At 37.8% G+C, this 22,708-nt stretch overlaps 1 protein-coding gene across 9 annotated transcripts in view; it reads left to right on the top strand.

Annotated features, from left to right (window-relative positions):
• PIAS2 (protein inhibitor of activated STAT 2) overlaps positions 1-22,708 on the top strand; it is a 100,292-nt gene that overhangs the window by 38,306 nt on the left and 39,278 nt on the right. For all 9 annotated transcript variants that reach the window (XM_043888744.1, XM_043888736.1, XM_043888739.1 and 6 more), the window contains 5 exons: positions 1,216-1,300; positions 12,351-12,401; positions 12,523-12,613; positions 18,673-18,807; positions 21,438-21,543. In XM_043888744.1, the coding sequence (XP_043744679.1) occupies positions 1,216-1,300; positions 12,351-12,401; positions 12,523-12,613; positions 18,673-18,807; positions 21,438-21,543 (468 nt within the window). The remainder of the gene's footprint in view (positions 1-1,215; positions 1,301-12,350; positions 12,402-12,522; positions 12,614-18,672; positions 18,808-21,437; positions 21,544-22,708) is intronic.

Below are 22,708 nucleotides of genomic sequence, written 5' to 3'. Positions count from 1 at the left end.
GGAGGCGGGGCTGCCCCTTCATTTGTACAAAGTGATTCTAGGTTTTGGGGAGGATGGTGGTGGTGAAAATAGGAGGCAGTTGATAAGAAAATTAAAAAAGCAAATCAAAACAACAGAACTCAATGAGGCACTGGCTACAGGAGTGAAGATGAAGGACTAAAGGGAAGGAAAGGAGTGATTTCTGTGATTGAACAATTGGTAACAAGTCTCCTCACTCAATTCTGAATTAAAGCCACTGTTTTACAGGAAGCATGAATACTAGCACTCTGCCCTCCCCAAATGATCTTTGTAGCTGATGTATTTATAGAGTGAAAAGTATTTTAGTATTAAACATCACTGATGATAATTAATATGACTATTTTTGTAAAGATAAAATTCAGGTGATTCAAGTTTGCTGTATTCTGTTTAAATCTCATAAAATTTGAAAAATTTTGGTGTGTGCATAGGAGGATTATTTTAAAATGTTCTCATAAAGCAATCTTTAGTGATAATTGTAACCGATCGATTATTGGAATTTAGATGCGTATTCAGTCAAGTGTTCATTGAAGGCATTCATTGTTTAAATGAGTACTAGAACATAATTGAATAATGGGTCAGTGTAAAACTGTGAAAAGTTCTTTGTGAAGAAAATACATGTCAATTTTTAAAAATGCACTTCTGAAGAATGACTTCATTAGATAATCTTTTTTAACTACATAATCTTCTGTATGCTGAAAATTATTTATGTCTTAATAACTCTCCCAACTTAGAAGTTTCAGAGTTTTAAATTTTCTCTTAAATGAGTGCTCTGTGTATGTAATTGAGTACAAAGTGTTGAAAACAAAACACAACAAAGAAAGAAACAAAACAAACAAAAACTCCTGAATCTTGACTAGAGTTCTCCTGGGGAGAGTTTTTTTTACTTCCTCAGACTTTTCATTGGAAGATACTGTAGTCAAGGATGAAATGTAATAATTTTGAAGGGTTGTGTTATATTTTGATTATGATTAGAATATTACAATAAAGAATGGTAAATGTTTAAAATTGAACCTGCTTTAGAGTGACCTTCCTTTCATGATTCCAAGATGCATGTAACTCAGTACTTTATTTTGGTGTATTTTAACAATAAAAATTTCAAAATTTGGCAGTCTTTATCAGAAGTGCCTGGTTGTTATAGGTTCTTCTATTATTGAATTTGTTATTGGAATACTACCTTTCTTTTTTTTTCCTCTTCAGTTCAAAGCAGTATTCAGCGGTTTCAAGAGAAGTTTTTTATTTTTGCTCTGACACCTCAGCAAGTTAGAGAGATATGCATATCCAGGTAAGAGGAGTTTGGAATGTGTTTTCTGGGATGTTGGTGTCTTAGTCTGCTCTGCTTGCTATAGTAGAGTACCACAGATGGAGTGGCTTAAACAACAGAAATTTTTCTTCTCACATTTCAGGGGACTTGAAGTCCAAAAGTAATTGACAGATTTCATTTCTGCTGAGGCCTCTCTCCTTGGCTTGCGTTGCAAGTGGCTGCCTTCTTGCTGTGGCCTTCTTCACATGGCCTTCCCTCTGTGTGCCTGTGTATTCCTGGTGTGTCTTCCTCTTCTTATGAGGACAGTAGTCCTGGTGGATTAAGGCTCCACCCTTGGGACCTCATTTAATCTTAATGACCTCTTTAAAGCCCCGACTTCATAGTCACATTGGGAGTTAGGGCTTTAGCATATGAATTTTGGGGAGACACAATTCCGTCCATAACAATTGAGCCATTTCTCCTTAAGTAAGCATAGTATACTTTGACTAAGGTTAGACAGATATTTAATAGATACTCTGGAACCAGACATCTTGGAGTGTGAAGTCAAGTGGGCCTTCGGAAGCATCGCTACTAACAAAGCTAGTGGAGGTGATGAAATTCCAGTGAGCTATTTCAAATCCTAAAAGGTGATGCTGTTAACTTGCCACACTCAGTATGCCAGCAAATTTGGAAAACTCAGAAGTAGCCACAGAATTGGAAAAAGTCAGTTTTCATTCCAGTCCCAAAGAAGGGCAGTGCCGAATGTACAAACTGCCGCACAGTTGCACTCATTTCACATACTCAACATCCTTCAAGTAAGGCTTCAGCAGTGTATGAAATGAGAACTTCCAGATGTACAAGCTGGATTTACAAAAAGCAGAGGAACCAAAGATCAAATTCTGTGATCCGTTGGATCATAGAAAAAGCAGGAGAATTCTGGAAAAACATCTGCTTCATTGACTGCACTAAAGCTTTTGAATGTGTAGATCACAACAAACTGGAAAATTGTTAAAAGAGACGGGGATACCAGGCCACCTTACCTGCCTCTGGAGAAACCTGTATGCAGCTCAAGAAGCAACAGTTAGAACCAGACGTGGGACAACAGATTTGTTCCAAATTGGGAAAGGAATATGTCAAGGCTGTATATAGTCATCCTGGTTATTTAACTTATATTCATACATCATGTGAAATTTCAGGCTGGATGAAGCACAAGCTAAAATCAAGATTGCCAGGAGAAATATCAATAACCTCAGATATGCAAATGACACCACCCTTATGGCAGAAAGTGTAGAGGAATTAAAGAGCCTCTTGATGAAAGTGAAAGAGGAGAGTGAAAAAGCTGGCTTAAAACTCAGCATTTGGAAAATGAAGATCATGGCATGCGGTCCCATCACTTCATGGCAAACAGATGGGGAAACAATGGAAACAGTGACAGACTTTATTTTCTTGGGCTCCAAAATCACTGCAGATGGTGACTGCAGCCATGACATTAAAAGTTGCTTGCTCCTTGGAAGAAAAGCAATGACAAACCTAGACAGCATATTAAAAAGCAGAAACATTACTTTGCTGACAAAGGTCTGTCTAGTCAAAGGTATGGTTTTTCCAGTAGTTACGTACATATGTGAGAGCTGGACAATAAAATAGGCTGAGCACCAAAGAATTGATGCTTTCGAACTGTGGTCATGGAGAAGATTCTTGAGAGTCCCTTGGACTGCAAGGAGATCCAACCAGTCCATGCTAAAGGGAATCAGCCCGGAATATTCATTGGAAGGAAGGACTGATGCTGAAGCTGAAGCTCCAATACTTTGGCGACCTGATGTGAAGAGCCGATACATTGGAAAAGACCCTGATGCTGGGAAAGATTGAAGGTAGGAGGAGAAGGGGATGACAGAGGATGAGATGGTTGGATGGCATCACCGACTTAGTGAACATGAATTTGAGCAAACTCTGGGAGATGGTGAAGGACAGGGAAGTCTGGTGTGCTGCTGTCCATGGGGTCACAAAGAGGTGGACATGACTGAATGACTGAACAACAATTAGAAAAACATTTTAATTTTTGAATAAAACCCCTTTGAATTACTTTCTGTCACTTCTGGCAGTAATTTTTTTTTTTTAATGAAAATTTAATTCCAAATATAGTAACATAAAAAAGAATTGTGTTAACAGCCCCAAAGATAGAATGACATAAAGTTCATCACCCAGACGCTCTTTTATAGTGAATGTGGACATTAATAATTTTACTGGGATAAGAACATAAACTAGAGGACCATTCTGAGCTATGTGGTTACCTGGGCCAGAAAAATTAGCAGAAATCTGAAAACATTTATGAAAAGTACTCTGAGCTTTGCCATTTCAAAAAATAGGATAAACTTAAACACCTTTATTAAGAGCAATGAACTAAAAAGAGATAGGAAAGAAAAGGAAATCTGTACTATATACTTTTCCAATTAAATAAGTCATCTTTGGTGTTAATACATTATTTATAAGACTTTAAAAAGATTTAAATGATATTCTGGAATTGTAGAGTTAAAATTTGGAACCCAGAATTGAGCAAATTAGAGATCTTTTTGCATCCTTTCAGCTCTTCTTACCTTCTGTGAGATGTTAATACAAGTTTTTAAAAAATAAAGGTCCTGCAGTTAAGTTTTGGAAATTCTATATTCAAGGTAGTTTCAAAAGTTCTTCAAGTCAGACTTTTCAGTCTTTCTTATGTTAATGTGCATTCTCGGATCAGAATTTATGGATTTCTCTTAAACACCCTAACATCTTGAAGATGAACACAATGTTGTCAGGTGGAATAGTATGGGATACAACTTTAGATTCTTTCACTGATCACATCACTGCTCTCAACAAAGCCTCAGAATAATTTTATACCTTGACTTGGTAAAATTTGAGCTCCCTAGAAGGGAAAAAGACCAAACATTGGACAGTAAAAGAGAAAAAAGGGGACAGTACTAAGGATTAGTCCAAAAGACCCAATATCCAAATAATAGGGGTTTTGGAAAATTTAGAGAAGGAAATTATCAAAGAAGTAAAATGAATGCACATGTTCACTGGTGGCAAGAGATTGCAGGACATTTTTATATTGGAAGTACTTTCAAACTTGGGAGTACTAATAAACCAACTGAGAAATGAATAGGGTAAATTAAAAGTTATATTTTATATCCCAAGCCACATCATTATTATTTAGTATTGTTTGTTATTCACTGATGATGCCTTGCTTGAGAACATTTCCTAAGGGTTCATTAGCTACAAAGCATTATATTATATGGCATGTCTCCTTTCTACAAGTTGCAATCCAGTTAATGAACTGGCTTATATACATAAAATGATTGTTGGCATTACAGGGTGTCACATGGAAAACACCAATGTAGTAATGACAAATAAGAGCTGATTTATAGATGGAGGAGATTACTACAAGCTTCTTGAGGGTGTTGGGTTGGCCTTTGCTGGAGGGAGATTATTTAATCACTGGGTTTCAAAATACATTTTTAAGTGAACAAATCAAAGCATGGAATTTGAATAATATGTACCATTAATTAGCCTTAAAAAGGGCCTCCCTGGTTGCTCAACTGGTAAAGAATCCGCCTGCAATGCAGGAAAGTGAAAGTGAAGTCGCTCAGTCGTGTCCGACTCTTTGTGATCCCATAGATCCTCCATCCGTGGAACTTTCCAGGCAAGAATACTGGAGTGGGCTGCCATTTCCTTCTCCAGGGGATATTCCCAACCCAGGGATCCAACCAGGGTCTCCAGCATTGCAAGCAGACAATTTTACCGTCTGAGCCACCAGGGAAGCCCTACCTCAGTTCAATTCCTGGGTGGGGAAGAGCCCCTGGAGAAGGAAATGGGAACCCACTCCGTATTCTTGCGTGGAGAATCCCATGGACAGAGGAACCTGGTGGGCTACAGTCCATGGGGTCGCAAGGAGTCAGACACAACTGAGTGACTAAGCACACACACTGTCTTAAAAAGGCGTGTGTGTAATTTGCTTAAGTGTATAGCATATGTCTGGACAAATATGGTAAGTTGCCTCTGGAGGAGGGAATCAGGTGGCCGTGGTCCAAGTTGAGGGAATTTTTTCACTTTATATCTTTTTTAGTATCTTTTTGAAGTTTGAACTGTGTGAATGTTATTAGTCAAAAAATGAATGACTAAATAATTAATTTCAATAAAAATTTTTAATCATGGTTGTCTCCGGGATGGATGGTAGTGATGGTATAGTATAAATGTACTTAAAGCCACAAAACTACACTTCAAGATGGTTAACATGATAAATCTTACCTTAGGAATATTTATCCACAAAAAAATTTTAAAAATACTAACCATAATAGGCTATTAGTGATCCTCCCAACAAAAAAGACAAAAGACACCCATGTTGTCCCTGCAAGCTCCAACCTTTACAGAGTTGGCTAATCAAATAGTAAAAAAAAATTTCCTTAGAAGTGGAAGTAACAGCTTGGTACTCATTACCTGGCTTTAATAATTATCAACATTTTGGAATCTGTATGTGACTACGCCTCAACTTTTTTTCCTGAAATATTTTAAAACCCACCTCAGACATCATGTAGTTTCACCCAAAAATACCTCAAGATACATCTCTTAATTTTTAACATAATCACACTAAAAATGATTCTTTCACATAAAACAGTGTCTAGCCTGTATTAAAATTTTCAGGGTTGTTTTCAGTATTCAAATATGGCCTGTGTATTATTTTGATTTTTATGTCTCCCACAATTAAAAAACTTTTTACTTTAAGCTAACTGTAGGTTTATAGAAGAGTTGTGAAAGTAGTAGAAAATACTCTTCATCAAGTTCCCTTAATATTAACATGTTTCATAGTTATAAATGGCAGTTATCAAAATCAAGAAATTAACCTTGGTGCAATACTATAACCTTACTATAGACCTTACTCAGATTTTATCAGTTTTTCTGCTAATTAATTTCTATTCCCGGGTTCATTCCAGAATCCCAAATCACATAGAATAGATGTATCACTGATTTCTTTCAATCTGTGATGGTTTCTTAGATTTTCCCTCGTGTTTCATAACTTTTGATACTTTTATTGAGTCTGGTCAGAAATTTTGTAGAATATTTCTTGGTTTGGTTTTATCTGGTGTCTTTTCATGATTAGATTCAGATTATGCATTTTTGGCAAGAGTTACTAATATATGCCCTTCTCAGTGTATTGTAACGGGATTCATAATAGTGATGCATACTATATTTGGTCATGTTAATTTTGATCACTTGGGTAAGGTACTGTTCACCAGATTTCTGCACTGTGAAGTTGCTGGGTTTTTTTTTTTTTTTCCCCTCCCTTTGTTAATAAATATCTGGGGGAGATATTTTGAGATTAAGCACATATTCTGTTTATCTTCAGCTTTTTGCCACCAATTTAGCATTCACTCATGAATCTTGGGAGAAGGCAGTGGCACCCCACTCCAGTACTCTTGCCTGGAAAATCCCATGGATGGAGGAGCCTGGTGGGCTACAGTCTGTGGGGTCCCGAAGAGTTGAGTCGGACACGACTGAGCGACTTCACTTTCACTTTTCACTTTTATGCATTGGAGAAGGAAATGGCAACCCACTCCAGTATTCTTGCCTGGAGAATCCCAGGGATGGGGTTGCACAGAGTTGGACACGACCGAAGTGACACAAGCCCCAGTTGTGGGAAGGATAAATTCTCTAAGGAGCTCTGATTCTACCCTTATCTTACTTTCTACCACTTAATTTGAAAAAGAGTGGTTTATTTGACTCTGTTAGCATATTACACATTCTGGATTTGAATAATTACGCTTCTTGTGGTATCATATAACTTCTATCCCTATGGTTCTCAAATTTTGCTGTGTATTAGAATCAACTGGAGAGCTTTTAAGATTCCAGATACCCAGATTTCGTTCATACCAATTAAATTTGAATCTCTGAAAATAGAACCCAACAGCAGTAGTTTTTAAAGCTCCCCACGCATTTCCAGTTTGCAGCAAATTTGAAAACTGCTGTGCATCCATCCCCTCCCCTTTGCCTATAATGGCGATAAGGTCTAAGCCAGAGGCTTGAATGCATTCAGGTTTGGGTGGTTTTTTCTGTTCCCTCTTGTGAAGATGGATCTTGCTACCATTGGGTACCACTGCCTCTGCAATCATGCTGTCTCAGTTCCTCGTACTCCCGTCTCTTGCATGTTCCCAAAATCAGGGTGTGATTCTCTCCTCGTTGCTCTGTGATAGTATCCATGAATGTGCTTTTTTCTTTTCTTTCTTAAATTAGCTGGCTTCAAAGAGGTTTTTGCTTAGTATATTTCCTCCTGTTGCCTGTTCCATTAATGGTGTGGGCTCTGCCTGAACAGAGGCCTCTTTATATTATCCCACATTTCATCTGCCAGGTCCTTGCAGTTTGCTACTCTGTTCATCCTTTTGTGTCTCTTTCAGGATTTAAAACTTGAAGCAACTCTACCCTTCGGAAGCTAGCGTGGTCTTTAGAGTTCATACTGATTGAAATGTGAATTCTGGCTTAACCACTTAAGTCTGTATACCCCTGGGTAGGTTACTAAAGCCTACTGAATCTTAATTTACCTAGCATGTGAAGTTGAAGAAATAATCACCTCACACAGTGATTGGTGACTGAACGCCATAACCGGCTCTACCTCTGTTGATCCTGGTGCGTAGCATCACTGTCTGTCCAGTTGCACCATTCTGAAACCTGGGCACCATGCTTGGTGTTCCCTGCTCCTTATCCTACCTCCTTGTATCCAGTCAGTCATTTAGTCCTATTAGTTTTGTCCCTAAATGTCATATTCTTTGATATTTATGTTTAAGTAACTTTCAAGCATTCATTTTCTGCCTATGCAAGTGTAATGATCTCCTAACTCTCCCAGATGACCCAACTGATCTTTCTAAAGCCCATTCAGTTTTTTCTTCCTTGTGCTTAAAAACCCTGTGTAAGCGTGTGTTAAATAGTCGCTCAGTCGTGTCTGACTCTGTGACCCCATGGACTGTAGCCCGCCAGGCTCTTCTGTCCGTGGAATTCTCCAGGCAAGAGTACTGGAGTGGGTAGCCATTTCTTTCCCCAGGGAATCGTCCCGTCCCAGCAGTCAAACCCAGGTCTCCTGCATTGCAGGCAGATTCTTTACCGTCTGAGCCAACAGGGAAGCCCTTAGTGATAGCATCTGAAGTCCGCACTCCATCGCTTGACAGTTCTCTGCCACACCTGCTCTGCTCACCTTCGTTTTCAGGTTGAAGTACAGTGGATTTACAGTGTTGGGTTTCAAGTGTGCAGCTAAGTGACTCAGATATGCAGATACCTTTTTCAGATTCTTTTCCATTGTAGGGTGTTATAAAATACCGAGTATAGTTCCTTGTGCTATACTTTAAGTCTTTGTTGTTTATCTATTTTATATATATGGTGGTATATTTAATCCCATACTCCTGATGCATCCTTTCCCCTAGCTCCCTTTCCCTTTTGGTAACCATAAGTTTTTCTTTTCCTATGTCTGTGTTTTCTGTTTTGTAAACAGGTTCATTTATATCAGTTTTTAGATTCCACATATAAGTGATATTTGTCTTTCTAATTTACTTCACTTAGAAGTAAATGTTTCTTTACTTGGTCCACCCAGTGTTGCCGTAAATGGCATTATTTTATTCTTATTTTTATATAATAATATAATAATGGCATTATTATATTATTATAGACTAATATTCTATTGTGTGTGTGTGTGTTTTATCCATTCATCTGTTAATGGACACTTATTTCCATGTCTTACTGTTGATGCTGTGAATATTGGGGTGCATGTATTTTTTTGAATTACAGCTTTTGTCTCTTCTGGATATATACTTGAGGGTGTAATTGCTGGATCATATGGTAACTCTGATTTTTTAAGGAACTTCCATAGTGGTTGCACGAGTTTGCATTCCCGCCAACAGTGTAGGAGGGTTCCTTTTCCTCCATACCCTCTCCAGCATATATTATTTGTGTACTCTTTGATTGTGGCCATTCTGAACCATGTGAGGTGATTAACTCGTAGTGTTGGTTTGCATTTCTCTGATGATTAACAATGTTGAACATCTTTTCATGTGCCTGTTGGTCACTTGCATTTCTGTTTTGGGGAAAATGGCTATTCAGTTCTGTTAATTGGATTGTTTATTTTCTTGATGTCACATGAGCTGTTTATATATGTTGGATGTTGATCCCTTATCAGATACATTATCTGCAAATCTTTTCTGCGATTCCATGGATTGTCTTTTTGTTTTGTAGATGGTTTCCTTTGCTGTGCAAAAGCCTTTACATTTGATGAAGTCCCATTTGTTTATTTTTGCTTCCTTTTCCATGTTAGGAAAATATTCAGCTGTTATGTCTTCAAATATGTTCCCAGGTCCTTTCTCTCTTCTCCTTCTGGGGGCCCCTGCGAATTATTAGTGCATTTGATGTCCTAGAGGTCTCTTAAACTGTCCTCATTTCTTTTCATTCTTTTTTCTTTGTTCAGCAGCAGTGATTTCCACTACTTTCTTTCAGCTCACTGATTCATTCTTTTGTATCATTTAACCTGTTGTTGATTCCTTCTAATGTATTTTTCATTTCAGTTTTTATAGTCTTCATCTCTGGTTGTTCTTTATATTTCCTAACTCTTAAAACTTCTAACTTTTCACTTTGTGCAGAAATTAACTTCTCCCAAGTTCTTAGGTCATCTTACGATCATTACTCCAGACTCTTTCTTGGGTAGATTTGCCTATCTCTGCAGTTTTTTTCTGAAGTTTTATCTAGCTCCTTCATGTGGAAAATGTTCCTCTGCTGCTCATTTGGCCTGAATTGCTACTTGTATTTGTATGTTTGTGGTAGGTTAGTTTTGTTTCTTGACTTGGGAGAAGTGGCCTCAGCGGGGTATACTCATTCATGTTTTTTTAAATCATCTCATCTCCCATCACTCTTCTCTATCAGCCTGTACTCCAAGTAGGCTTTCCCAGCTCTCCGTCTTTGCGTATCCTCTTCCTCCTTACTCTGCTTGGCAGACCTGAATCACGTTTTAAGGGCCAGTTCAAGTCTGACCTTTTCTATGATGCCTTTCCATGTTTCCCCAAATATATCCTTTGCCTCTCACTGTACTACTTTCATGAACTTATTTTCTATTAAACATTTATTTGACTGCTTGAATTTACAAACTTCTTAATGAAACCAACATCACTTACTCATTTTTATATTCTCAAGGCCTGTCATATAGTGTCTGGCATGTAGTAAATGCCTTTATATCTAATAAATGAATTCAACATGTAAAAGTTCCTAGAACAGTTACTGTCAGAAAATGTCAGAAGATGCTTAGTCATTACATGTCATATTTGTGAAGATACATAACACATTGTATTTCGCAGTTTATGTTAATCTTCCTTACTGGAATGAAGCATGAATCCTTAGTGAACTATCCAAAATCCTTTATAAACGTTCTCCCATCTGTCTTTCTAGGTTAGTCTTTTAAAAATTGTGTTCCCAACCTAACAAGCATTTGCTATGCTTTCCTTTTGTTGAGTATGACATCACTAGTGAAGCCGCTGTTACTGATGGAAGTATGTCTCTCTTAAGTGTAAATAGAACCACAGCTGTCCAAACTCTTTTCTAATTTGTTCAGACTAATTACGGAAATTGCTTTGAACTTTCAAGAGAAAATAGAATTTCCCTCTTTTCTGTAATACTTAGTTTACATAGTATACTATAATACCATATTATTTTAGTTGTATATATTTGTTACCTACTAGCATATGTGACTTTTGAAAGCAAATATCATGTTTTATTTATCTTTGATGCTCCAGCACCCAGACTTTGCAGTGTTGTTTGATTTTAATGAGCAGAATGATACGAGTTACTCACAAGAGGTCAGTGTTGTCTACGATTTTGTGAATAGACATTTGAGAAATGTGGATTACTACTGGCAGGAGAAGCAGAGTTAACAATAATAGCAACCAGCTGCTCACACGTGTTGAGCACTTCTTATATCGAGGCACTTCACATGTATTAACACGTTTGTCACCACAACTTCATGAAGTAGGTGCAGTCATTTTCCATCTTTAACAGGTATAGCCAAGCACAAGGGTTGAGTCATTTGCCCAAGGTCCTGCAGTTTGGAACTGTAGGACTCAAGCTGGTCATTCCTCTGCATTACTGCCTTCCGGGGAACATAGAGAACTGGAAGCAGTAAGAAGGCTAGCCCCGTGGGAGCAAGGTGGAGGGCGGTATGTACTCTTGACAGGACTTAGCTCTAATGACCTTCTCTTTGATACAGTCCAAGATTTATGACAGTGGCTGAGGGCAAGATTTCTTAAACTATAAAGCGAATACATATCGCTTTGGGAATCTTGTTGAAATTCAGATTCTAATTCTGTAGGTCTGAGGTGGGACCTGAGATTCTGCATTTCTAACTAGGACACTCCCAAATAGTTAAGAGTGCTGCTTCACTGTGGACTCCATTTTGATGGCAAGGATTTAGGAGTTTCAGTGTCAGAGATGTTTTATATGGGACTCTGTTAGGTTCTCATCTAGAAATTCTCAGATACTCTGTGTCCTTAATTGGGTGCATAGTTAGGAAGTTGCTGTGGTATAGAGGGTCTGAGACTCTGGACACCAGTTATTTATCCTAGTTCTTATATTAGAATCCCCTGAGTAGTTGTAAAGACTGTTAATGCTCTGACTGTGCTTCAGAGCCAATAAGGATACCTGATGAGTGGGCCTTTATATTTAAAAATGCTTTCAAGTGACTGGAATACTCAGCAAAGGTTTCAAAACCACTGTGAGCAAATTAATTCATCAGTCTTAGAACCTAATGTGCTCCTTTTCATGTTAACCAAATCTGTTGTCTATTGATAAAAATTGTATTGTGAAAGTTCCCATGAATTGCAAATACTTTAAAATTGCTGTAAAGTCAAGACTAAATGTTAGGCATATGAGAACTATCACTAGTGTTTTGTTTTGATTAAACCTTCTGCCATTGTTTAGGCTAATGTTCATTTTTTAAGGACTACAAATAAAAATACCAATAATGCTTTTTTTTTCTGTTGGGCATATTTCTGTGAATTCTGGTTGTGTTTTCCTAACCCACTTGTTCTTCTCTTTCCACCAGGGATTTTTTGCCAGGTGGTAGGAGAGATTATACAGTACAAGTTCAGCTGAGGTGAGTTTGAAATTCTTCTGTTACTTTTATACTTGCTAACTATGTGCATATAGTCCTGAATTGGTAAAGTGTAAATTTGAGTACAATATTTAAGAGTTTTTTTTTTTTTTCTTTAATGCAGACTTTGCCTGGCAGAGACAAGTTGCCCTCAAGAAGATAACTATCCCAATAGTCTGTGTATAAAAGTAAATGGGAAGCTGTTTCCTTTGCCTGTAAGTTGGTTTTTATACATCAAGCTTTTGCTTGTGAGTTTATTATAAATGCTAACAAGGCTTAAAAATCGTGACTGCTTAGTGCCAGTGAACAGTCCCAGCATTAAATACTGTTTTCCATTAGAGAGATTCATGGCTCCTTGCGGAAGTGGCAGATTCCAGGTCTGGGGGAGATGGAAAAGATGAGCTTGAAGCATCTTGTGCCAGGAAGTAAGGAAGCTGTGAGAGATTCTTAAGATGATTTCAAAAGGCATAGCAGCAGGGCAGGACCTGTAGGGAAGGACATTAGGGCAGCACGTTGCAGTGGATGTCTGAATGAGATGGTGAAAGTTAGAGGCTGCTGAGGACAACTGGACATGCTGATTGAGGATTCCAAGCTTGAGCCTTGATGGTGCACACCCTTGAGAGATGGATGCAGTGGTGTTTGATTGACAGCCTGTTGAGAGAGAGGGAGAGACACTCTCTCTGTCTCCCTCTCTGTCTCTGTCTGTATAGCCTGTTTCTGACCTGATAGATGTCAAATCTTAAAATAACAATTGTTGAACAGGAGTATGTATCTGGCTCCACTGAGGTTTGAACTAAACTTCAAATTTGCTACAGCTGTGTGGCAGTAGAGCTGTAATCTCAATAGTAGAGCATGGCCTGTTTTTCAGAGTGGTTATGTATCTTAACTGAAGAAGTGCTGTGAGAACAGTGATTCTCCCATGATGCTAAGCTGCCGTATTCGGCAAAGCAGGCACCATTTGACATGGAGATGAGGTGACTGTTTAGCATTCCTGCTGAGTGCAAGATTTGGCTCTGAAATAAGTATATGAACAACAGCTGTGAGCAGCTGAGCAAGCCAGACAACAAAGTCTAGAAATCTCAGCTCTACCAGGGCCAAGTGATTGTAGTTGAACCCCAAAGTGACAATGGCCCGTGGCCAAGGCTGACCCCTGTACTCGAAGATCTGACTTATTGGTTGTCCGGAGTCTCATTTCTGTCATATATAGCCTGTGGATTTATATGATTTACATGGTCTTGTGCATGTTCAAAACCCAGGGGGAACATTTTGCATCTTGGGTTTCTGGCTGTAAGCAACAGGGACCTCAGGAGCTGTCTTTTATCTGGATGAATCATATAAAGATCTAAACCAGGGGAAGAAGCAGGCTTACTTGGAACTGAAGGATGCCACTGGGTGGCCAGATGTGTGGCAGAGGAAACCTAAGATTTTGGAATGATAGCACATTTTCCATGGCTTTTCATTTCCAGTTTTCTTTGTCTTGGATGGGCTAAGATTTCTTTTGACCTTTGACTTTTATTGCTGTTTAACTCTGTCACTCTCCTTAAAGAAATATCTGACTATGATAATCTTCTTGGTGTCTATAGACCCACCTGGAAGATCTGTCCAGTATTAAATGATTGTGCTAGTTTTCAGATTGTGTCTCTGAAATATGTGAGGCTGTACTTAAACTCTGGTGTTGCTGCCGAAAATACGATGGTTACAGAAGTGTACACACATGTTCCACAGAATATTCCAAGGGGACCAGTCAGTGGCATGCTTTGGTATAATAATTCTATCTACCACTGTGGATAGCTCTGAATTTGTCACTCTTTCAGGACTGATGAGAGAGAAAAACTTAGGTAGTTGAGCACGTTCTCTGGGACACTGTTGCTCATCACTGCTGGTTTCTCTCCAAAAACACTAATCAGCCCTTGAATACTTACACTAGGGATGTTGGTGAACATACTGACTACTATATGGTGAGTCCCACACTCACCTCTGGAGCCAGGGTCCTGCGGTGGCTCCAGGGGCACTTGTGAGGGAGATGAAGAAATGGAGCATAGAACAAAGGATGTCAAAAAGGATTTCAGAAACAGAAGGCAATGGAGAGGTGGTGGGGGCAAGGGGGAGCTTGCCTGACACTAATAGGGTGGTCCCAAAGATCAGATGCCAGCCTTTCCCAAAGACATTCTTCATCTTTAGCCTTGTGAATTCCTGTGGGACAGCGGACATAAAGGTACATGGAACTGCTGGAGAACTGCTGAGACCTTCCCTTGATCCACGATTGAGATATTGTAATATCCCAATATTGGGATATAGATTGGGGTAATGTAATATGGGCATTGACTGGTGTGTTATCAGGTGAGTATACTGCCACCTTAGGAGAAGAATTGAGCTCTTTACCACCATGGAGATCTTCAGGGACTTTATTCCAATTGTAAGAAGCATCAGCAGGCCACAGAGAAGTTTGACATGTGGTCTTTGCCCATGATCCTGGTTTATTACACAACAGATCTTGGAGGAATGAGCTTTGACAGTCAGGGGATTTCCCATTAGGGCTCTGAATATATTTGAATTTGTGTCCTGGAACAAGTCCCTGTCTGTATGACCTTATTGCAGTATGCAGTCATGGATCCATAATGGTTGGAAACTCTACTGCATGAACAGAGAGTGAAATGAATGGAAAATGGTGTTCCCTTGATAATAGCAGTGTGTCCCTGGATAATAAGGGTCAAATAGTGATGAAAGCAGTTTATGTGCTTTTTTTTACCCAGATCAAGATGATGACTTTTAAATTTAAAAGGTACTTTTATCCATTGATTTTCCAGTCTCTTGATAACAGGGATGACAGTAAGCAGCTCATAGCAGGGCTTGTAGAATGACATGTGCAGTGAGGGCAGACACAAGTGAAACCGCCTCCAGGAATATTCCCCATGCCTCCATCTTTGACCCAAATGCTGCCGTTGTACAGACTGACCACCCAATGAGGAAATTTTGTTTTTGAGGGCAAGAGAGAGGGGAAAAAAAAAACCCTCTTTGCCTGGCGAGTTTTGAAAGGCTAAATTATTTTTCCTTTTAGACAGATTTTGAGAAATGGATGTAAACCTGTGGAGCTGTGAGGTTGGGGGTGTGTCGGGGGGGTTGACGTGGGGGAGTATTTCATTTAGAGATTCCAAAGAATGGAGAGGATGTGTGCTACAGTGCAGCCGGCAAAAATCTCCTAAGTGTTTCCTCTCATTGCAGTGGGAGACATGTCAGTACCAGCGCCATCATCTTAATGTATTCTCTTCCTGAGTTTGTGGATTTCTTTTTCCTGATACATAATTTTTTTCCTGCATATATTAATTATGCCAATGGTCTGCCTCACAGTAAATCTGGTGTAAAGTAGAATCAGTATTTTCTTTTGTTAAAACGAACACACACATGCTCCAGTGTGAAGAGATTTCCTTGGCCTAAGATGGGATAATATTGGCATCTAAAATATAATACTTAAGTAGACTCAAAATTTTCAAACATAAGTGAGTTCATAATTATGCCAAAATAAACCATTGGAGGTTGCATCAACTCATTGCTCTAAAAATTGATAAAAGAGAGAATTACTGATTTTGGAGTAACCAAATGTTGATGTGGTCAAATTGTTTATGGAAAGGTTTAATACAAGCAAAAGGAAGAATGGATTTAAAAAACCTTTTTTTTGGTAATCCCTGAATCATATAATGGATCTAGGTAACCATGATCAGTGGATACTGAAACCACTAGGTCACAGCTAGATGGGAGGGATCAGGCTGACATAAGCTGAACTGATCGACCTTGCCATCCCTGAAAATGGAGCAGACAAACATTACGCACCTCATGACGTGGTACAATAGGAAGTCCGTAGCTTCTCTGTGAAGTTTTTGTCTCTGAAAATTTGAACCTGAATCTAGTCAAGTCTGTGCAACTAATTACCAGCTTAAAACATGGAGTGTCACATCTTCAAACTGTGAGGAAGCAGTCAACTAAATCCAGAAGATGAGAATATTCTTCAGATCAAGGGCCCTGGGGTCCCCAACAGAACAATAGCATCAGAGACAGAGTAGGAGTTGGGGCAGAGGGTGAGAGAGTATAAAAATTATTCTTTAATGTAGAGTAAAGGAGACTTCAGAGACAGCTGAGCACATTGTGAAGCTCTAGTTTGGATTCTGATTCAGACTCTTAAAGGGACATCTTATATGTCAAACTGTGTATGGATAAAATAATGTGTCTGGGATACTTCATATAAATACTCTGAGATGGGCGAAGACTACGTGTAAGTACCCTATTGAATTGGGTGATAGTTTGTTTAGACTTTTTTCTCTAGTTTAGTATACATTTGAAAGTTTCAGTAAAAGAATAAAAGACATCTTCGAGGCAGATGAGAAGTTACAATATAAACTAGATATTAGACAATTTTTAAAATCATGGTTGGTTTTGTAAGGTTACCATACTGTTTTTATTTCCTGAGGTCTTTTAAAGATGCATATAAAAGTATGGGTCCAGTCACATGTCTAGAAGTTGCATTTAAAGAATACTTGGGCAAAAATAAAGGTGTATATGTGTGGAGTACCCTTCATAGCTCATAGCCTTGTCGTGGCAAAGGGGTTTGTGTAACTCAGTGAAGCTGTGAGCCATAGCAGGCAGGGCTGCCCAAGAGGGGCAGTTCATAGTGGAGAGTTCTGACAAAATGTGATCTATTGGAGAAGGGAATGGCAAAAAACTTAAGTATTCTTACCACAAGAACCCCATGTACAATACAAAAAGGTGAAAGATAACCACTCCAGAAGATGAGTCCCCCTCCCAAGTCTAGGTGTCCAGTATGCTACTGGGAAAGAGCAGAAGACAGTTACTAACAGCTCAAGAAAGAGTAAAGAAGCTGAAACGACGCCCAGTTGTGGATGTGTTTGGTGGTGAAAGTAAAGCCCGATGCTGTGAAGAACAGTATTGCAAAGAACCTGAAATGTTAGGTCCATGAATCAAGGTAAATCGGACGTGGTCAAGCGGGAGATGGCAAGAGTGAACATCAGCATCTCAGGATTCAGTGAACTGAGATGGACAGGAGTGAGCGAATTTAGTTCAGGTGACCATTATGTCTATTACTGTGGGCAAGAATCCCTTAGAAGAAATGGAGCAGCAATGTTTTGTGCAATGATGGGCACAATAAAGGGCAGAAGTGGTCAGGACCTAATAGAGACAGAAGAGATTAAGAAGAGGTGGCAAGAATACACAGAACTATACAAAAAAATGTCTTTAACAACCTAGATAACCACGATGGTGTCACTCATCCAGCGCCAGACTTCCTGGAGTGTGAAGTCAAGTGGGCCTTAGGAAGCATCACTTCGAAGAAAGCTAGTGGAGGTGAGGGAATTCCAGCTGAGCTGTTTCAAATGCTGAAAGATGATGATCTTCAAATGCTGCACTCAGTATGTCAACAAATTTGGAAAACTCAGCATTGGTCACAAAAAAAGATCAGTTTTCATTCCAGTCCATAAGAAGGGCAGTGCCAAAGAATGCTCAGACTACTGGACAGTTGTACTCATTTTGCATGCTGGTAAAAATTATTCTCAAAATTCTTCAAGCTAGACTTCAGCAGTATGTGAACTGAGAACTTCCAGATGTACAGCTGGGTTTAGAAAAGGCAGAGGAACTAGACGTCAAACCCAGTGTTTGTTGGATCATAGAGAAAGCAAGGGAATTCCAGGAAAACATCTGCTTCATTGATTATGCAAAAACCTTTGATTGTGTGGATCACAACAAACTGGAAAATTCTTAAAGAGATGGTAATACCATACCACTTTCACCTGAGCAGCTTGGATGCAGGTCAAGAGAGCATTTTTATCCCTCACAAGATTTTAATAATTCCTTTGAAATTCCCCAGCTTGCTCTTTTTTAAAAATTTTCAGAGTTCGTTTTCCCTCTTTGTCACCCCTGGTATTGAATGAATTCACATGAGTTCAAAATGAGTTCCTAAAATGAATCAGTATAAAAAGATTCAACTTTATTGTTTAAAAAAGGAAAAAAAAAAAATCATAGCCAATATGGCAAGATCTCAGCACCTTTGATTTTAATGGAACATGGAATTTTTGTTCATGTATTTTTCTGGATTTGTAAAATATTCAATGTTTTTAAAAGGTTATTTTCCTCTTCTGGGTTTTGTGTGATTTCCGGGATAAACTGAAAGAATTTAGTGTGACTGAAATTAGGCAAGATACTGTATTTGGAGAAAATGTTTGCTCCTCTTCAGAGAATTTTAAATTGCTTTTCTTTTTTATGGTTATAGGGCTATGCACCACCACCTAAAAATGGGATTGAACAGAAGCGCCCTGGACGCCCTTTGAATATTACATCTTTAGTTAGGTTATCCTCAGCTGTGCCAAACCAGATTTCCATTTCTTGGGCATCAGAAATTGGAAAGGTAAAGATTCTTTTCTCTGAGGAGCATGAAAGTGATTCCTCTAGGTGGTATTGATTTACTTTGCTTTTTCTTAGGCTACTAGTGAAATCTCGTTCACTTTTCTGTTTTTAACCCCCAAAAGCCATAATTTTCAATTCAGGGTAGAGATGTGAGATTCTTAAAGGTTAAAACTTTAAGGTTTCTTCAGTAGCATCTCTCTGTTATCTTCCAAAGGAGGTAAGTACCTTAACAGTATTTCTTAAGTTAATGGTTAATCATACTTGTGTTTATGTGTGTGTTTTAAGTGGTATTTTAAGAAAGTGGGAGTTTGGGCTACTGTTATATATTTATGAAGAGGGGCGAAGAAAGCTTTATGAGGCTTTGGGGGAAACGGTTAAATGTACTCCTGTTGTGATTAGACATAAGCTATTCCCGCCTTTATATGCACGGCTGATACTTAAATGAGCATCTTATAATATTTACTTATATTTATATTTAGTAGAAAATATTTACTTAGATTTGTATTAATTCCTCCATACTTTTAGATTGATGAACCTGGGTTTCTGCAGATTCTTAGTCTTAAAAAGCTTTTTGTCAATTATGAAATACTGATTAATACAACAAGGGATTTCCATTTTAGAACTGCTTATTTACATAACTGAAGTAATAGAAATGGAAGAGATTTCAATTAGTTTTTGATCATCAGCTTTAATGTTGGAATTTCATAGAAATAAAGGATAGCTTTCCTATTTATGGATGGAGAAGTTGAGTCATGTTTGTAGCCAGAATTAATTTGGTTTTATCACTGAGGTAATTGCTGAGCTGGACATGATGAATATTTTGTATTAATCTTTGGCCTGTACAGATACTAGGACCTCGTTAATGATTGTTCTCTTTAGCTCTCATTTCTGAATTTTTACTATAACTTGTTTATCTAAGACACTGATCCCTAATATTTTTTATTTGCATGAACGTAAATGAACAGTGATATAGCACTGGATAAGGATTCAGGAAATCTTGGCTTAGTCTCAAGTTGGCAAATTGTTTGATTTTTGCAAAATTGCTTAATTCTGTGGAGCCTGCTTATTATGAACAATAAGTAAAATCTTGAGAATGGGCATTATGTACAAATATAAGGGACATTATTAACTGAGCAAGTACTAATGCTTTAATGTTTAGTGAGATAATAAAGTTTTTTGAGAGAAATTTGAGCAGGAAAGCAGTATATCTTTTTGAAATGATTATGACCTTACAGATTTTGTTTTTGAGTAAATAATTGCATATATTGAAGGCTTAGCAGTTTTTTGTTTTTTAAATCCCATATTATGGCTGCCCTGGTAGCTCAGCTGGTAAAGAATCTGCATTCAATGCAGGAGACCATGATTTGATTCCTGGGTCGGGAAGATCCTCTGGAGAAGGGTTAAACTACCCACTCCAGTATTCTTGGGCTTCTCTGATGGCCTAAGTGGTAAAGAATCTGCCTGAAGTGTAGGAGACAGACATGGGTTGGGAAGATCCTCTTCTTGGGAGAGGGGAAAGGCTACCCACTCCAGTATTTTGACTTGGAGATTTCCAAGGACAGAGAAGCCTGGCAGGCTACAGGCTATGGGGTCTGAAAGAGTCAGACATGACTGAGTGACTATCACTTAATGGAAATAATATTCTTTCCTTGCAATTGTAATGATTAAATTTGTATACTCTTTTGGGTAGTCAGATATGTGAAAGGACTGTGGCAGGATGTTAAAAATGATATTTAAAGTATTTGGTCTGTAAATGATATTTAAAGTATCATTTAATAAAAATGATATTAAAGTATTTAATAAAGTATTAAAAGTATTGTAGAATCAATTGAATGAATATGTGTAGTGAACTGGTAAGATGGGTTTTAAGTATTTAAGTAAAATTATATATCATCTCTTCATTGCTTTATAAATACCTCATGAAAGTTCCTTTGTGCCAAGTCTAAGAGGGTATGGAATTGGATGCTATTATTTTCTCACCTTGTATTTTTTATTTTTATTATTTCTTCATGTGTCTTATATACTACAGTAGCTGCCCCTTCTCTAGTAAAATGCCCATTTGGAAATAGCAATTAATTTGTCAAATTTTTTCTCAAAAGAAAGCTGATTTGGGATTCATGTGAATAATTTGCCTAAGGTCATGTAGCAGGTGTCTGCCAAAATTAGAACTGTGGAACTCTGGATTAGAAATATTAATTTAGACCACAGGTGTTTGAACTTTGTTTCTGTAGTGGAACTCACTTTTCATTGAATGTATTTTCCCTATTACGTAAAAAGCAGAAAATTCTAGTTAGAAGTGTTCATAGGAGGGTGTATTCTCATTTATACTAAGGTGGCTCCTAAGGTACCAGTTTTGCTAAGTTAGAAACACAGTTTGAAAACCATTGATCTGAGCATTTTATTTTTCACATAGATGTTTTAAAGTGGTAAGTCATTGAGAAATACCTTTAATAGGGTGAAGCATTCATCTTCCCTAAAGTAACTGAGTTGATTTTGTTCCCTTCCCAGTCACTGACTTTCCTGTATAAGTTATTTTGAATGTTGTTTTTAGAAACCAGAGTTTCTTAGACAAGTGTTTTATGTAAATAACTGTTATCTCTCATCTTTAACACAGATTATCTTTCTTTGTAGAATTACTCCATGTCTGTATATCTTGTACGACAGCTCACATCAGCCATGTTATTACAGAGATTAAAAATGAAAGGTATTAGAAACCCTGATCATTCCAGAGCACTAAGTAAGTATTGTTTGTAAGACTGACCATATGAGATGGCTTTAAATGGAAATTTTAAAAGCTTCACATCTATATCCATACAGAAACAATTTGGGAATAATTATTAAAAACCAAAAATAAATTATAAGTTAAAAATACTCTTAAGAATGGAGCTGTATAAATTGAAAAATCCTTGTCTTAGAAACTGCTCCCAAGAGGATGAAGTTTGAATCTCAACTAATATTGATATTTTGCCTTTTCATAAAAAGTTACTTTGATAAATGTCTGTTGGCAGTTTTGATGCCTGTGTTGGGAATAGGAATGCAAGTCTTCAAGTCCTCCAGTGTGTAGTGTGCTATACTTTTAACTTAAAAGGTCTTTTTGCAAAAGAAATGTTGATATCCATCAGAAATAATATTTGCCTTCTGAGATGTTTTATTTTGTACTTTGAAACTTTCATGCTGTATTATAATAGAGGAAAAAATGTGTAACCCAAGCTGTAAATAATTTAGTAACTGATGTTAATTGAACAAGACTTTTTTTTCTGGGAAAGAGAATATTTTTCCCCCCGTTACCTCCCATATCACTGAATGAACCAGAAAGGAGAGAGAATCTGTGGGTTGGAAAGGGAGCCAAGTAGGGCTGTTGAAATGGTATTTTGTTTCTTATACTCAGATCATTTCTCATCTCACACAACACAGCGTTGATCTTCCTGTCTAGAACTGAAAGCCAGGAAAATCTCCCACAATTCTTCTTACTGACGAAGGTTCCACTCTTTCTAGTTCCAGTCCTGTTCTCCCTATCATGGTGTTGAGAATTAGGCATCTGAAGGCAGTTTATGTATTTATTAGTTTGTGTCAACAGTAACTTGTATGTATTATGTGGTGAAGAAGATAGCAGATAATCCTGCATCCATAGTGGTTTTCTGTAGTCAAAGTATAAAAATATTTTACCTTTTCTTAAAAAGCATAAGAATATTTTATTTGTAAAATTATTTACAGATTTAACAACTATTGGAAATTACATGTACTCCCTAATTAAAATAGTCATACATGTGTTTTAGAAAAGTACTGAAGCTCAGAGTAGAGCTGTCTTCCCTAATTGTATTGTTCTTAAGTCTGAAACAGCTCTCTGTTTTAAAAACTCTTCCTTACCCACAATTTTACTTTTAAAAAGAGATCTTAAAAAT

The sequence above is a fragment of the Cervus elaphus genome, chromosome 27 (assembly GCF_910594005.1).
Source record: "Cervus elaphus chromosome 27, mCerEla1.1, whole genome shotgun sequence".
Taxonomy (NCBI): Eukaryota; Metazoa; Chordata; class Mammalia; order Artiodactyla; family Cervidae; genus Cervus; species Cervus elaphus.
This window is presented reverse-complemented; position numbering and strand designations above follow the sequence as displayed.